The 13,955-nt window shown below is 55.9% G+C and overlaps 3 protein-coding genes across 3 annotated transcripts in view; 1 reads left to right on the forward strand and 2 right to left on the reverse strand.

Moving 5' to 3' along the window:
* The window catches only part of ZCWPW1 (zinc finger CW-type and PWWP domain containing 1), a 28,265-nt gene extending 26,435 nt beyond the window's left edge, over positions 1-1,830 (reverse strand). Inside the window, exon 1 of the mRNA XM_023197228.2 lies at positions 1,585-1,830. The gene's annotated coding sequence lies outside the window, so the exon portion shown is untranslated. The remainder of the gene's footprint in view (positions 1-1,584) is intronic.
* A 1,240-nt stretch (positions 1,831-3,070) lies between these two features.
* On the forward strand, positions 3,071-7,573 carry MEPCE (methylphosphate capping enzyme). The gene is made up of 4 exons (XM_023197227.2): positions 3,071-5,133; positions 6,382-6,600; positions 6,728-6,854; positions 6,967-7,573. The coding sequence occupies exons 1-4, from the start codon at positions 3,460-3,462 to the stop codon at positions 7,017-7,019; spliced, it is 2,073 nt and encodes a 690-aa protein (XP_023052995.1). The 5' UTR covers positions 3,071-3,459; the 3' UTR covers positions 7,020-7,573.
* Positions 7,574-9,034: 1,461 nt separating this feature from the next.
* Positions 9,035-10,307, reverse strand: PPP1R35 (protein phosphatase 1 regulatory subunit 35). The gene is made up of 4 exons (XM_023197243.2): positions 9,892-10,307; positions 9,599-9,815; positions 9,382-9,518; positions 9,035-9,288 (listed from the first exon to the last, which is right to left on the reverse strand). Exons 1-4 carry the CDS (start codon positions 10,120-10,122, stop codon positions 9,115-9,117), a joined length of 759 nt encoding a protein of 252 aa, XP_023053011.1. The 5' UTR covers positions 10,123-10,307; the 3' UTR covers positions 9,035-9,114.
* Between the last annotated feature and the right edge of the window lie 3,648 nt (positions 10,308-13,955).

The following is a 13,955-nucleotide window of genomic DNA, read 5'->3' on the forward strand; positions in this document are numbered from 1 at the left end:
CACCCTCCCTCTCCTTCCTCCTTCCCTCCTCTCCCTCTTCCCTCCCTTCCTCCTCCTTTCCTCCTTCCCACCTTCCCTCTCTTCCTCCCCCTCTCCTTCCTCCCCCTCTCCTTCCTACCCCCTCCCTCCCCCCCTCCCTTCCTGGCTTCCCCTCCACCATTCCCCACCTCCCCTCCTCCGTCCTTCCTCTCCCTCCTCCCTCCCTCCCCTTTTTCACTTCGTCTCTTCACCCCCTCCTCTCCCCCCTCCCCCCTTTTCCCTCCTCCCTCCCCCCTTTTCCCTCCCCCTCCCCCTTCCTCTCTCTTCTCCTCCCCTCCCTCCTTCCTTCCTCCCCCTTCCCTCCCTTGCTTGCTTCCTTCATGTTTGTGCACAAGCTCAGCAAGCCTGATTTAAAACGTTTAACAAGAAAGAAGAGGCAGGTGGATCACCTGAAGTCAGTTCAAGATCAGCCTAGCCAATACGTGAAACCCCGTCTCTACTAAAAATACAGAAAAATTAGCCGGGCACGGTGGGGCATGCCTGTAATCCCAGAATTTTGGGAGGCCAAGACGGGTGGATCACCTGAGGTCAGGAGTTCGAGACCAGCCTGGCCAACATGGAGAACCTCCACCTCTACTAAAAATACAAAATTAGCTGGGCGTGGTGGTGGGCGCCTGTAACCCCAGCTCCTCAGGAGGCTGAGGCAGGAGAATCACTTGAACCCGGCAGGCGGAGGTTGTAGTGAGCAGAGATCGCGCCACTGCACTCCAGCCTGGGCGACAGAGCAAGACTGTCTTTTTAAAAAATAATAAAAAATGGCCAGGCGCGGTGGCTCAAGCCTGTAATCCCAGCACTTTGGGAGGCCGAGACGGGCAGATCACTAGGTCAGGAGATTGAGACCATCCTGGCTAACACCGTGAAACCCCATCTCTACTAAAAAATACAAAAATCTAGCCGGGCAAGGTGGCGGGCGCCTGTAGTCCCAGCTACTCGGGAGGCTGAGGCAGGAGAATGGCGTGAACCCGGGAGGCGGAGCTTGCAGTGAGCTGAGATCCGGCCACTGCACTCCAGCCTGGGCGAAAGAGCGAGACTCCGTCTCAAAAAAAATAAAAATAAAATAAAAAATAAAAGATAATTTTTAAAAAAAGCCCCAATCCCAAATGCCTCTTGCAATCCAAAGGGAAGAAGTTTTGGGGAGAAGTTCTTCCCCTCGGGAGCGCTCCCATTTTCCTCTTCCCTCACCCCTTATTCTCTCTCAGGGATAGGGGTTCAGTTTGGAAGCGTCCCTGAGCCACACGTCCTCGCCACTCCCCTAAAACGGTGGCGTCCCCCTCTCTCTTTCCCATTCCTTCCCTTCCTCCCACCATGAGGGAATCTCCCCTCCACTCCCACTCCCGCCAAGGCACCGTGATCCTCATTCTCACTCATATTGTCGGTGCCCGCCAGGAGACTGGGCTATTTTTGTCTGTTTCTTGGGAGCGACAGATTCTGAGGAAAAAGGGCCAAGAGCTGGTTGTCGCCCTGAGAAAGTTTCTCCTCAGGCAACGGGTGCCAGGACTGGCGGCGCCTAGCACCTTCACCTACAACCAGAAACTAGACGGCTACCTTCAGGAGCAAGGAGGACCTAAAGGCGAGGTGCAGAACCAGCTGGCGCAGCGACTCCGCAAGCCCCTGACACCTCGACCCAGGTTTCCCGCCACCAAGAAAAGGCACGAGGACGCCCTGCACGCTAGCTCCACCCCCGGGCGGCGCGCTCGCGGGGTCTGACGCGCATGCGCAACTGGAAACAGCGTCTGCGTTTCCGCGGCTGAGGTAATTCCGCCATCTTTCACCCGAACGTCCCGGGAAAACTACAAATCCCAGAATCCTCTATGGTGTCACATATTTTTAGGCGGCGGCCTCAGCGCCTGATTGTTCTTGAAGCACATCTTACTAACTTTTCTCTTTCAGACTGCCTTTTCCTCCCTCTTTCCGCTCCCTGATTCCTCCTCTTCCTGCTGGTCTCCTTCACGCCCTCACTTTAGGATTTTATTTGAGACTTTCCGGGACCCCACTGTCACCCCCTGTCACCCGCTCCTCGGCCCAGCACTCCGCTAGCAGGAAGACCGGGCGGCGAATCTCCCCGGGAAAACGGCGTAGATTCGCTTCTTCCTCATTGGCCGAAGCGGGGGGGGGCCCAACGCGGACCGAACCCCCCCCCGTCCCCGCCCACACTCTCTGGTATATAAGTCGGCGCGGAGCGGCGGCGCGGGTTTGGGGAGGTCCGTGAGCTGACGGGCCAGTGAGCGGGCGTCGGGAATGGGCGGAGGCGTTGGGGTCCGGGCCGTGGGTGTGGAGGCGGAGAGGAAGGCGTGGTGTGGCGTCTCCAGGTGATTGCGATTGGGGGAAGGCAGAGGAACCAGAGAACGACTCAGCCGTTTCGGGGGAAGAGGAAGTTGGACAACACCGGCTGTTTTAGTGCTTTTTCTTTTTCCCCAATTCAGCAGAGAATATTTTCGAGGGGGGTGAGTTATAATGACCTATCGCGTTTTACTGAGCCCAGTTCCACTCCTGCCCTTCCTCGGCTTTGTAGGGTCTCTCTGCTCCTTCGGAAGCGCTTCTAAGAAGATAGGCAGAGGGGGGAGGTGTGCTACCAACAGCTCATGAATAATTCATGAGCGCCGCCCTTCGTCGGGAAGCCCCGCCCCTTCGGATCGCGCTGACGCACGCTGCGTTTACCAAACTTAAGGAAGCGACGTCACAGGCCCTACCCCTAAGACGGGAGGCGGGGCGCCACCTTCAGCACGTGCTGCCTCTGCCCGCGCAAGCCCAAAAGGGTGTGCGCAGGCGCTGCCCACTAGGGGGAGGAAGGAGGCGGGGTGGGGAGGTTGTTGGATTTAGAGCCGGGTGGAGACCGCTGAGACTCATTCCTCAGGAACAAGGGTCGGGTGTCAAGGAGACATTTTCACACCAGCTCCCGTCCCCCGCCTACGGTGGGTGGGATCGCGCGTCAGAGACAAAGGAGATCAGTAGGGCCGGACATAGCTGCGCAGGGAAGTAGGGTGTCAGTTTGGGGTGGTGGGCTTTTGCGGGGGCTGTGTGGGGGGGTTATATTTAAACTCCCAGAGCCGTTAAGTTGGGTCGTACTCCGATGCGCGCGCAACCAGGGTGGTGGCGGAGTGCGCATGCGTGGTTCCGGGGCGAAGGGAACGCGCGCTTGCCGTGCGCGCTCGCGGCCGGGTGGTAGTGGCGGAGGAGAAAGGGGTCGGCGCACGCGCGGTTGAGTGCTCGAGTAGTTCGGGTCTCGCGGGCATCTTGTTTTGGTCTCGCGGGCGAGTGGGGCGCACTTCGCGGGGAGGCGCTTGGGCGCGAGACTAGGCGAGAAGAGCAAAGCTGCGCGCGCACTCGGGAAAGGGGGGGAAGGGAGCAGGGTCCAGGCAGGGGGGGTTAAGCCCCCTGATCCCCTTCGTTACCCCGACTGGGACGGAATAAGGGGAGGAAATGATCGAGATGGCGGCGGAGAAGGAGCCGTTTCTGGTGCCGGCCCCGCCGCCGCCGCTCAAAGATGAGTCGGGCGGAGGGGGCGGCCCCACTGTGCCACCGCACCAAGAGGCCGCCTCTGGGGAGCTCTGCGGCGGGACGGAGCGTGGTCCGGGTCCTTGCGCGCCGTCTGCGGGGTCCCCGGCCGCTGGGGTCGGTCGAGAGAGCCACGGGGCCGCGGCTACCCCCCCCGGTGGTCCCCAGGCGCAGCAGCACCGAGGAGGTGGCCCCCAGGCGCAGTCGCACGGGGAGGCCCGCCTGTCGGATCCCCCGGGGCGAGCCGCTCCCCCGGACGTGGGGGAGGAGCGCCGGGGAGGGGGCGGGACAGAGCTGGGTCCCCCTGCTCCTCCTCGACCCCGCAATGGCTATCAGCCCCACCGGCCACCTGGGGGGGGCGGGGGCAAGAGGAGAAATAGCTGTAATGTAGGGGGAGGCGGGGGAGGCTTCAAACATCCGGCCTTCAAGAGGCGCAGGCGGGTGAATTCGGACTGTGACTCTGTGTTACCCTCCAACTTCCTCCTGGGGGGCAATATCTTTGATCCCCTGAACCTGAATAGCCTCCTGGATGAGGAAGTGAGCCGCGCCCTCAACGCGGAGACCCCTAAGTCATCCCCCCTTCCGGCCAAAGGGCGAGATCCAGTGGAGATCCTCATCCCCAAAGATATTACTGACCCGCTCAGTCTCAATACTTGCACTGATGAGGGCCATGTAGTTCTTGCTTCGCCACTCAAGACTGGTCGGAAGCGGCATAGACACCGGGGACAGCACCACCAGCAGCAGCAGGCAGCCGGAGGGAGTGAGAGCCACCCTGTGCTGCCCACAGCCCCTCTCACCCCCTCACTCCACGGGGAGGGCGCCTCACAGCAGCCGCGGCACAGAGGCCAGAACCGGGATGCCCCCCAACCCTATGAACTCAACACAGCCATCAACTGCAGGGATGAAGTGGTGTCTCCGCTTCCATCTGCTCTACAGGGTCCCTCAGGCTCCCTATCAGCCCCTCCAGCTGCCTCAGTTACCTCTGCACCCCCATCTTCCTCCTCCCGACATCGCAAACGTCGCAGGACTTCCAGCAAGTCGGAGGCAGGGGCTAGGGGTGGAGGCCAGGGTTCCAAGGAAAAGGGCCGAGGGAGTTGGGGAGGCCGCCACCACCACCACCACCACCCACTGCCTGCAACAGGCTTCAAAAAGCAACAGCGCAAGTTCCAGTATGGGAATTACTGCAAATACTATGGGTACCGCAATCCTTCCTGTGAGGATGGGCGCCTTCGGGTGTTGAAGCCTGAGTGGTTTCGGGGCCGGGACGTCCTAGATCTGGGCTGCAATGTGGGCCATCTGACCCTGAGCATTGCCTGCAAGTGGGGCCCATCCCGCATGGTGGGCCTGGATATAGATTCCCGGCTCATCCATTCTGCCCGTCAGAACATCCGACACTACCTTTCCGAGGAGCTGCGTCTCCCACCCCAGACTTTGGAGGGGGACCCGGGGACAGAGGGTGAGGAAGGGACCACCACCGTTCGAAAGAGGAGCTGCTTCCCAGCCTCGCTGACTGCCAGCCGGGGTCCCATCGCTGCCCCCCAAGTGCCCTTGGATGGAGCGGACACATCAGTCTTCCCCAACAATGTTGTCTTCGTCACGGTAAGAGGGTCCAGAGGCTCTTGGAATAGGGGTCAGGTGTGAAGATGAGAGATTAAACGGGAATGTGGCAGGGAAGGTTATGACCCAGATAGTCAAAAGAGGGGTCTGGGTTGGCAAGTGAGAGTGTCTGCTGGGCGTCTCTCCCCTCTTATAACCTGGAAAGGTGGGGTCTCTACCTCGGGGCATTGACCCTGGAGTCCTTTCTCATGACTGCAAGGATCTCCAACATAAAGGAAGACTTTTTTTTTTTTTTGCAGTGCTCTGGGCTTGACCTATAGTCTACACTGGTCCACCTTCCCTTCCCTTGAAGGCTGCTGCTCACTAGGGAATTCGATCCAGGTGGAACTTGGTCGAACTTGGTCCTCAGATTGACTGAAGGAGCCTGAGAATGGGGGTCGGGCATGGAATGTCTTCTAGGGAGGAGATTAGGGTAGCAGCAGACTAATAGTGGCATTTCTGCCCTTTGATAGCCACCTTGCTCCCATCAGCGGCTTTTGTTTTTCTAGACAGTTTGTTGAAGAGTGTCAGGAACCCAAGGGACTTGGCTGTAGATCCTCTCCACATTTACCCTAGATAGTGGGAGAGGGAAGAACCAGAAACTCCTCTGCAGAGAGGAGAGCCCCATGCCCAGCGGAGTCCCCTGACCCCACACAGCTCCCCAGAGAACTCTCCAGTTAGGCCGCCTGCTGGGATCTTTGGCATTGTGTTGGGTTAAGCCTTGAAGAATGGTCTTTTTAGAGGGTTGTGATGAGCTTATCTTCTAGAAAAGGCTTCCTAAAGGATGTGGCTCTTCATTTCTCTCAGAGAAAGGAAAGAATAGGCGTGAAACTTTGCCAGCCCCAACTGCAGGGAAGGAACCACAGGTCTGCCTTTGAAACCTGGGTTGGTTACCCTTGCAAAACCTGCAGTCACTCCACTTAATGTCTGTGGGTGAGAATAAGCACAGGATATGGTCCTGGGACCCCAGCTTTAGAAGACCTCATGGATAATTTGCAACATTTAAAATTACTCCGGCTCCCTCAACATTTTTGGCTTACCATCAGTAGGAAGAAGCAGAGGCAGGAAGGTGTAGAGGAGAAAACAAAACTCAAAGAGGGCAGGCACCTTTTGGGAGTTAGTCTGAGAAGAACGTGGCCACGGGCTAAAGTGAGGCCACAGGACTGTGTTGGCCTCAGAGCAGGTTGCCTGGGAGTAGGGGTTCTTCCATTCCCTCTGTTGACCTCACTGCCTGCCGGTACTTGCCCTCAGGGTAATTATGTGCTGGATCGAGATGACCTGGTGGAGGCCCAAACACCTGAGTATGATGTGGTGCTCTGCCTCAGCCTCACCAAGTGGGTGCATCTGAACTGGGGAGATGAGGGCCTGAAGCGCATGTTTCGCCGGATCTACCGGCACCTACGCCCTGGAGGCATCCTGGTCCTAGAGCCCCAACCCTGGTCGTCATATGGCAAGAGAAAGACCCTTACGGTGAGTTGGGTGTGGAGGGAATAATCCTTCCTTTGGTTGAGGCAAGAAAAGACCCTGAGGTGGGCATCGCCCTTGGCCAGGGGAGGTGGCAGTGTGCTGAAGTGTGGTCCCTTGCCTCTCTCCTTAGGAAACAATCTACAAGAACTACTACCGAATCCAACTGAAGCCAGAGCAGTTCAGTTCCTACCTGACATCCCCAGACGTGGGCTTCTCCAGCTATGAGCTTGTGGCCACACCCCACAACACCTCTAAAGGTAAGGCGGGTTTATTTTGTCAGGGAGGCCGGTCCTGGCTGAAAGAGTGCAGACCCCTGTGGGGATTCTTGAGGTGCTGCCAACCCCTTCTGATCACTCTCTCCCCCCGCAGGCTTCCAGCGTCCTGTGTACCTGTTCCACAAGGCCCGATCCCCCAGCCACTAAGTGGCCCCCTGAACAGAAAGCGTGAAGAGGATGCCCTCGCTGCTCCTAAGGACCTGAGGGAAGAGGAAAGTGTCCCAGGGTCTTTCCTTTCTGACTCCAAAAATAGTTTCCTTTCTTGGATCTGCAAAGAAAGCTTTTCTTCCGTCGCTGCCTCAGCCTCCTCCCTACACCTCTGGCACCTGTGCAGCAAGGCTGGCTGTGCTGGAGTCACCATCATCTTCCTCTCCCCCAGCCTCCCAGGGCTGGATGGCATGGACTGTTTGCTGACCTCTGTTCTCTTAGGGCATGGGAGGTGGGAGGATATCAAATTCTCTAGCCCTTTCCTCCTATTCTCCCAAGGAGAGAGATTCCCATTTCTCCTCAGCTGTTGTCCCTAGCTGCATTTCAGTGGACCATGGATAGATGGACTGAGGGTTCAAGGGGAAAGCCTGGCAGGGAGGCACGCAGGTACTGTGAAAATCCTTCCCTCCATCCTCCCCCAGTGGGAGAGGGGGTTGGGTTTTGAATGTGAGAACAGCACAATAAACTTGATGTCTAGGGCAGTGGCCCCCACACCTGTGTTGGGTACTTTCTAGCTGGTGGGGGATGGGTGGTGCCTCCCACCAGAACTTGTGTTGTTTCTCTCTACTGTTTCAAGGAAGACAAGTTTTTCAGTGGTTGGGTTGGTTGGTGAACACTAATCAAGTCCATACGCAAGTACACAGAAGCCTAGTCAGGAAAAGGTAATGCAAATTTTTGGTGTGGAACTTGGAGTCTGCCTTCCCTTCCCAGAAAAACCCTGTAGGGGCTTTGAGCAGAAGGCTAACTTTTTGGTTTTTGTTTTTCTGAGATGGAGATTCGTTCTGTCATCAGGCTGGAGAGCAGTGGTGTGATCTCAGCTTACTGCAACCTCCACCTCCCTGGTTCAAGTAATTCTCCTGCCTCAGCCTCCCAAGTAGATAGGATTATAGGCACGCACCACCATGCCCGGCTAATTTTTTGTATTTTTAGTAGACACGGGGTTTCACCATGTTGACTAGTCTGGTCTCAAACTCCTGACCTCAGGTGATCCACCCGTCTTGCTCAGCCTCCCAAAGTGCTGGGATTACAGGCGCCAGCCACCGCACCCAGCCAGAAGGCTAACTTGTAAAGAGTTGGCGGTGGAGGCAGGCAAAAGTGCTTTGGATCAAATGCTGAGGGACAGACCAGCACCTTTTTTGTGCTGTGGAATCAGACTTATAGGCAATTAACAACATGAAGCTCTTTGGGGGCTTGTTAGGTGTTACTGGAACTTCAAACATACTGAGTATTCAGGTCAGGTGTAAACAGGATGGGCAAGGCTCTTCAAGGTAAAAAGGAGATAATTTCAGTAACAAACAGCTGGCTTGCAAGCTCCTTGAGACAGGTAATCAGGAAGGCCCCTGTGAAGTGTGATAGGCTGGGCCCTGCATTTTGGGAGATCAGAGTAAGTGATGAGGCCGGGCGCGGTGGCTCACGCCTGTAATCCCAACACTTTGGGAGGCCGAGGCGGGCGGATCACCTGAGGTCGTGAGTTCGAGACCAGCCTGACCAACATGGACCAACCCCCCCCCCCCCCAGCTCTACTAAAAATACAAAATTAGTTGGGCATGGTGGCACATGCCTGTAATCCAAGCTACTAGGGAGGCTGAGGCAGAATTGCTTGCACCTGGGACGCGGAGGTTGCCGTGAGCCGAGATCGTGCCATCCATTGCACTCCAGCCTGGGCAACAAGAGTGAAACTCCGCCTCAAAAAAAAAAAGTGATGAAGAGAACAATCGCTGCGTGATCAAAAACAGGCAGTAGCTGTGCCTGAAGTCAGACAGGCAGGTAAGGTTGTGAACGGAGGAGTATCTAAGTAAACCTCTAATGTGGACGGTGTTTTCCACTTGCCATGACTCTCCCAAGTTCCAAAAAGGCCCCCAAACTCGACTTCCAGGCAGCTTCCAACCTGAGGCTACGTGGATAACCCCCAGAGAGCTTTTAACCCCATTTTAGGCCTCCAGGAAGAGTCCCAATTATTAGCAAAATTAGTTTATTCTAACAAATAGTTTAACAGAAAAATACGCACTAGCCCTCCAGGGATCTTTGGGGTCTACTACGCTTCCCATCGCCTCAGTGTCCGGTGCATGAGGAAAGTGTCCTCTGAAGGGCGGGGCCGGAGTTGAAGCCGGAGAGGGGACAGACCGTCCAGGGTCAGGTGTGGAGATTCATAAAATAGTGTTTCTGGGTCACACAAGATGGTCATGTCTGGCCCCGGCCCAGGTGGCTCCTGTTGGGAGGTGGGGCCCAAAGCAAGGTTACACTCTGGAAGAATCCGGGTAAGGGGGTACATGGAGGAAGCCCCACGCCCAGACCCCATCACCTTTGGGGGCGGGGCTCGAGTCTGTGGCGGCAGGAGAGCCAATTTCTCCCTGAGCGCAGCGTTCAGAACCTGTTCCTCCGGCACCTGCAGGCTCACCAGGTCCCGGAAGAGCCGCTTGGAGCGCGGCACGTTCAGCCCTGAGAGCGCAGCGGGGGCGGAGGTGAGTGGCGCCCCTCGCCCCGACTCCCGCGCGCGGCCGGCCGCCCGCCCCCCTCACCCTCGGACACGCTCTCCTCCAGGCCGCAGCGGATCTGGAACGACTTTCTTAGCTGTTCCTCCACGGCCTTCGCGGCATCAAAGTGGCTCCCGGCTGTGGCCCGCAGCTCCAGGCCCAAGGCCAGGCTGCTCTGCAGCACGGGCATCTCCAGCTCCTGCGGCACCGCAGGCTGCGGCTTGGACCGCACCGGGGAGGGCGGCGTCAGGCGGAAACGGACCTGGGAGCAGAGGGCAGGAGGGTGACTAGGTGGGCGCGAGGCCGTCGCAGACCAGGGGCCAGCCTCCCACGCTCACCTGCCGTCGCTGCCGAGCCGCGCTCCGATACACCCCCCGCCCCTTCCGCCGCCCGGGGCTGCCGTGACGCGGCTCAGGGCTGTCGGGCCGCGGGCTCAGGCTCAAGTCCAGGCCGGGCTCGGGCAGTGGGGCTCGGGGTTCCGGGGCTCGGGGATCCGGGGGTGGTCCCGAGACCGCCGCGGCTTCTTCCCCGTCCGCCAACTCCAGCTCTGACTCTCCACAGCCCATCATCTTTGGAGGTGTCTTGAGGGTGAGGAGATGCGTGGGGGGGTCGCAGGTGGTCCAAGAGTCAGGGGACACAGCCTCACCACCTCCTCATTTCACCCGCCCCTCCTAGACACCGCTACCGGAAACCGTTAACCCTTCGGGGGCGGAGTCAGCAGCTCCACCCACCCTATTGGCGCTCCCAGGCGTCATTTCCCTCGCCCCGCCCCCAGGCTCCCGGCGGGCTTCCGCACTCACAGCCTTGGCACCACCCCCAAGCCGAAGTGTTGGACGCACTCACAGTCTTGGCACCACCCCCAAGCCGAAGTGTTTTTGAGGTGTTTCGGGAACGGTTGAAGCCCTACGGCTCCTCATCAGGGCCACTCCTCCTCTTGAAAACTCTGCTATGGCTGAGTTGCCCAGAGGAATCTTATTCCGGCTAGTGCTGCGATGCCCAGTGCCCAGTGTGTCAGTCCCCATTCCTGGGGCGCCAAATGGGGCAGCATTTTTTTTTTTAGACTGAGCCTCTCTCTGTAGTCCGGGCTGGAGTGCAGGGGCGCGATTTCGGCTCACTGCAACCTCCGCCTCCCAGGTTCAAGAGATTCTCCTGCCTCAGCCTCCTGAGTAGCTGGGATTACAGGCGCGCGCCACCACGCCCGGCTAATTTTTGTATTTTCAGTAGAGACGGGGTTTCACCATGTTGGTCAGGCTGGTCTCGAACTCCTCGTGATCCGCCCACCTCGGCCTCCCAAAGTGCTGGGATTACAGGTGTGAGCCACCGCGCCTGGCAGCTTTAAGGTAACCGTCCAGTGTGCCCTGACCTCCCCACTCGGACCTCTACAGCATTTCCGGTGTTCCGTTACCTCCAAACTCGGACCAGAGCTTCCCTGTATGAGTGCGGGCGGGGGTCGCCGACCCCACCCTGGACTCCGTCCTGGGACACAGCAACTCTTGCAGCTTTTTGTGACTACTTTTACCTTCGAGAGTTCCCTGAAATATTAATTTGTATAAAAAGTAGATACCTGGAACGGGTGCGGTGGCGCATTCCTGCAATTCCAATTCTTTGGGAGGCCGAGTCGGGAAGATGGCTTGAAACTCTGAGTTAGAGACAAGCATGGGCAACATACCGAGACCCCACACCACCAATCCCAATCTCTACCAGAAAATTTTAATTTTAGCCGGGCGTGGTGGTGGTGCTTGCCTGTAGTCCCAGCTACTGGGAAGGCTGAGGCGGGAGGATCACTTGAGCCCAGGAGTTCCAGGCTGCAGTGAGCTCTGATACCACTGCGCTCTAGCCTGGGCGACAGAGCAAGACCCTGTCTCGGAAACAAACAAACAAAAAACTCTGTATTGTGGATTCAATGTTTTGGTTTGTCTTTTTTTTTTTTTTTTTTTTTTTTGAGACGGAGTCTCGCTCTGTCGCCCAGGCTGGAGTGCAGTGGCGCGATCTCGGCTCACTGCAAGCTCCGCCTCCCGGGTTTATGCCATTCTCCTGCCTCAGCCTCCCGAGCAGCTGGGACTACAGGCGCCCACCACCTCGCCCGGCTAGTTTTTTGTATTTTTTTAGTAGAGACGGGGTTTCACCGTGTTCGCCAGGATGGTCTCGATCTCCTGACCTCGTGATCCGCCCGTCTCGGCCTCCCAAAGTGCTGGGATTACAGGCTTGAGCCACCGTGCCCGGCCGGTTTGTTTTTTGAGATGGAGTCTCGCTCTGTCGCCGAAGCTGGAGGCTGTGGCACAATCTCAGCTCACTGCAACCTCTGCCTCCCGTGTTCAAGCAATTCTCCCACCTTAGCCTCCCAAGTAGCTGGGATTACAAGCGCCTACCTCCACGCCCAGCTAATTTTTTTGTATTTTTAGTAGAGACAGGGATTCACCATGTTGGCCAGGTTGGTCTCGAACTCCTGACCTCAAGTGGTTCACCTGCCTTGGCCTCCCAAAGTGCTGGGATTACAGGCAGTAGCCACTGCACCCGGCCTTGAGTTCAGTTTTCTTCATTTTTAATGTCAGTGGATTTATCCTGGGCCCTGAGCTTTTCCAGGTAGCAGAAGACTCCTGAACTGCAGAAAAGGAAATAAGAGCTCCCACCTGTTCCTTATGTTACTTGGGGCAGGTTCCCTCAATTCTGCAAGCCTCCGTTTATTTTTGTATAAAATATAAGTGGAAGTGGGTTCAGGAATCCTTTCTTACTCTTTTTTTTAAACTCTCTAAAGTGCTTCAAAAAGGTTCAGGAATCTTGAGGCTTTCCTGGAATTGATTGATGCTCAGTCAACAGGCATGTTTGTGTACCACTTTTCATTATGAGAGTTTCCACATTGTTCATTTTATCTTTCCAGGAAGTGCTGTGGAACATCAGGTAGAATGGATAGCATAGCCCATATTTTACAAAAAGGATTTTAAAGGAAGATCTCGATGGTAAAACACTAGAGGCTTTCCTGCTAAAGTTAAGAACAAGAAAGTATGTCTATTATCTCTGTTCAATTGTGAAAAAAAATAGCTAGGTACAAACATAACTTTTTAGGCCGGGCGCGGTGGCTCAAGCCTGTAATCCCAGCACTTTGGGAGGCCGAGACGGGCGGATCACGAGGCCAGGAGATCGAGACCATCCTGGCTAACACGGTGAAACCCCGTCTCTACTAAAAAAATACAAAAAACTAGCCGGGCGAGGTGGCGGGCGCCTGTAGTCCCAGCTACTCGGAGGCTGAGGCAGGAGAATGGCGTAAACCCGGGAGGCGGAGCTTGCAGTGAGCTGAGATGCGGCCACTGCACTCCAGCCCAGGCCACACAGCCAGACTCCGTCTCAAAAAAAAAAAAAAAAAAAAAAAAAAAACATAACTTTTTAAACTGGGAGTATAAACTAAAAATTTGTAATGGTGACATAGGGAGAGAATAGAATGTAAGACAAAGAGTCTACTAGATTCCTCTGAATATATTTTGTTTTGTATATCTGACTTTGGAAAGTACACATTTTATATGATTATATTAAAAAGTTTTAAAAAATCAGGCCAGGCACAGTGGCTTACGCCTGTAATCCCAGCACTTTGGGAGGCCAGAGCGGGTGGATCACTTGAGGTCAGGAGTTCAAGACCAGCCTGGCCAGCATGGTGAAACCCTGTCTCTACTAAAAATACAAAAATTGGCTGGGCGCGGTGGCTCATGCCTGTAATCCCAGCACTTTGGGAAGCCGAGGCGGGTGAATCACGAGGTCAGGAGATCAAGACCATCCTGGCTAACACAGTGAAACCCCGTCTCTACTAAAAATACAAAAAAAAAAAAAAATTAGCCGGGCGTGGTGGTGGGCGCCTGTAGTCCCAGCTACTCAGGAGGCTGAGGCAGGAGAATGGTGTGAACCCAGGAGGCGGAGCTTGCAGTGAGCTGAGATCGCACCACTGCACTCCAGCCTGGGCGACAGAGCGAGATTCCGCCTCAGAAAAAAAAAGAAATACAAAAATTAGCCAGGCGTAATGGTGCACACCTGTAATCCCAGCTACTTGGGAAGCTGAGGCACAAGAATTGCTTGAACCCAGGAGGCGTATGTTGCAGTGATCTGAGATCGTGCAACTGGACTCCAGCATAGGTAACAGAGTGAGACTCTGCCTCAAAAAATAATAATAAAATAAAATACAAATACAAAAAAATTAGCCGGGTGTGGTGACAGGCACCTGTAGTCCCAACTACTTGGGAGGCTGAGGCAGGACAATCACTTGAACTCAGGAGATGGAGGTTGCAGTGAGCCAAGATTGTGCCACTGCACTCCAGCCTGGGTGACAGAGCTAGACTCTGTCTCAAAAAAAAAAAAAAAAAAAGTTAATAAATCATGCTGTATTTTACCTTAAATTGAAAAGTATCAAGGCTGAGCG

Source organism: Piliocolobus tephrosceles, chromosome 8 (genome assembly GCF_002776525.5).
Source record: "Piliocolobus tephrosceles isolate RC106 chromosome 8, ASM277652v3, whole genome shotgun sequence".
NCBI classification, from domain to species: Eukaryota; Metazoa; Chordata; class Mammalia; order Primates; family Cercopithecidae; genus Piliocolobus; species Piliocolobus tephrosceles.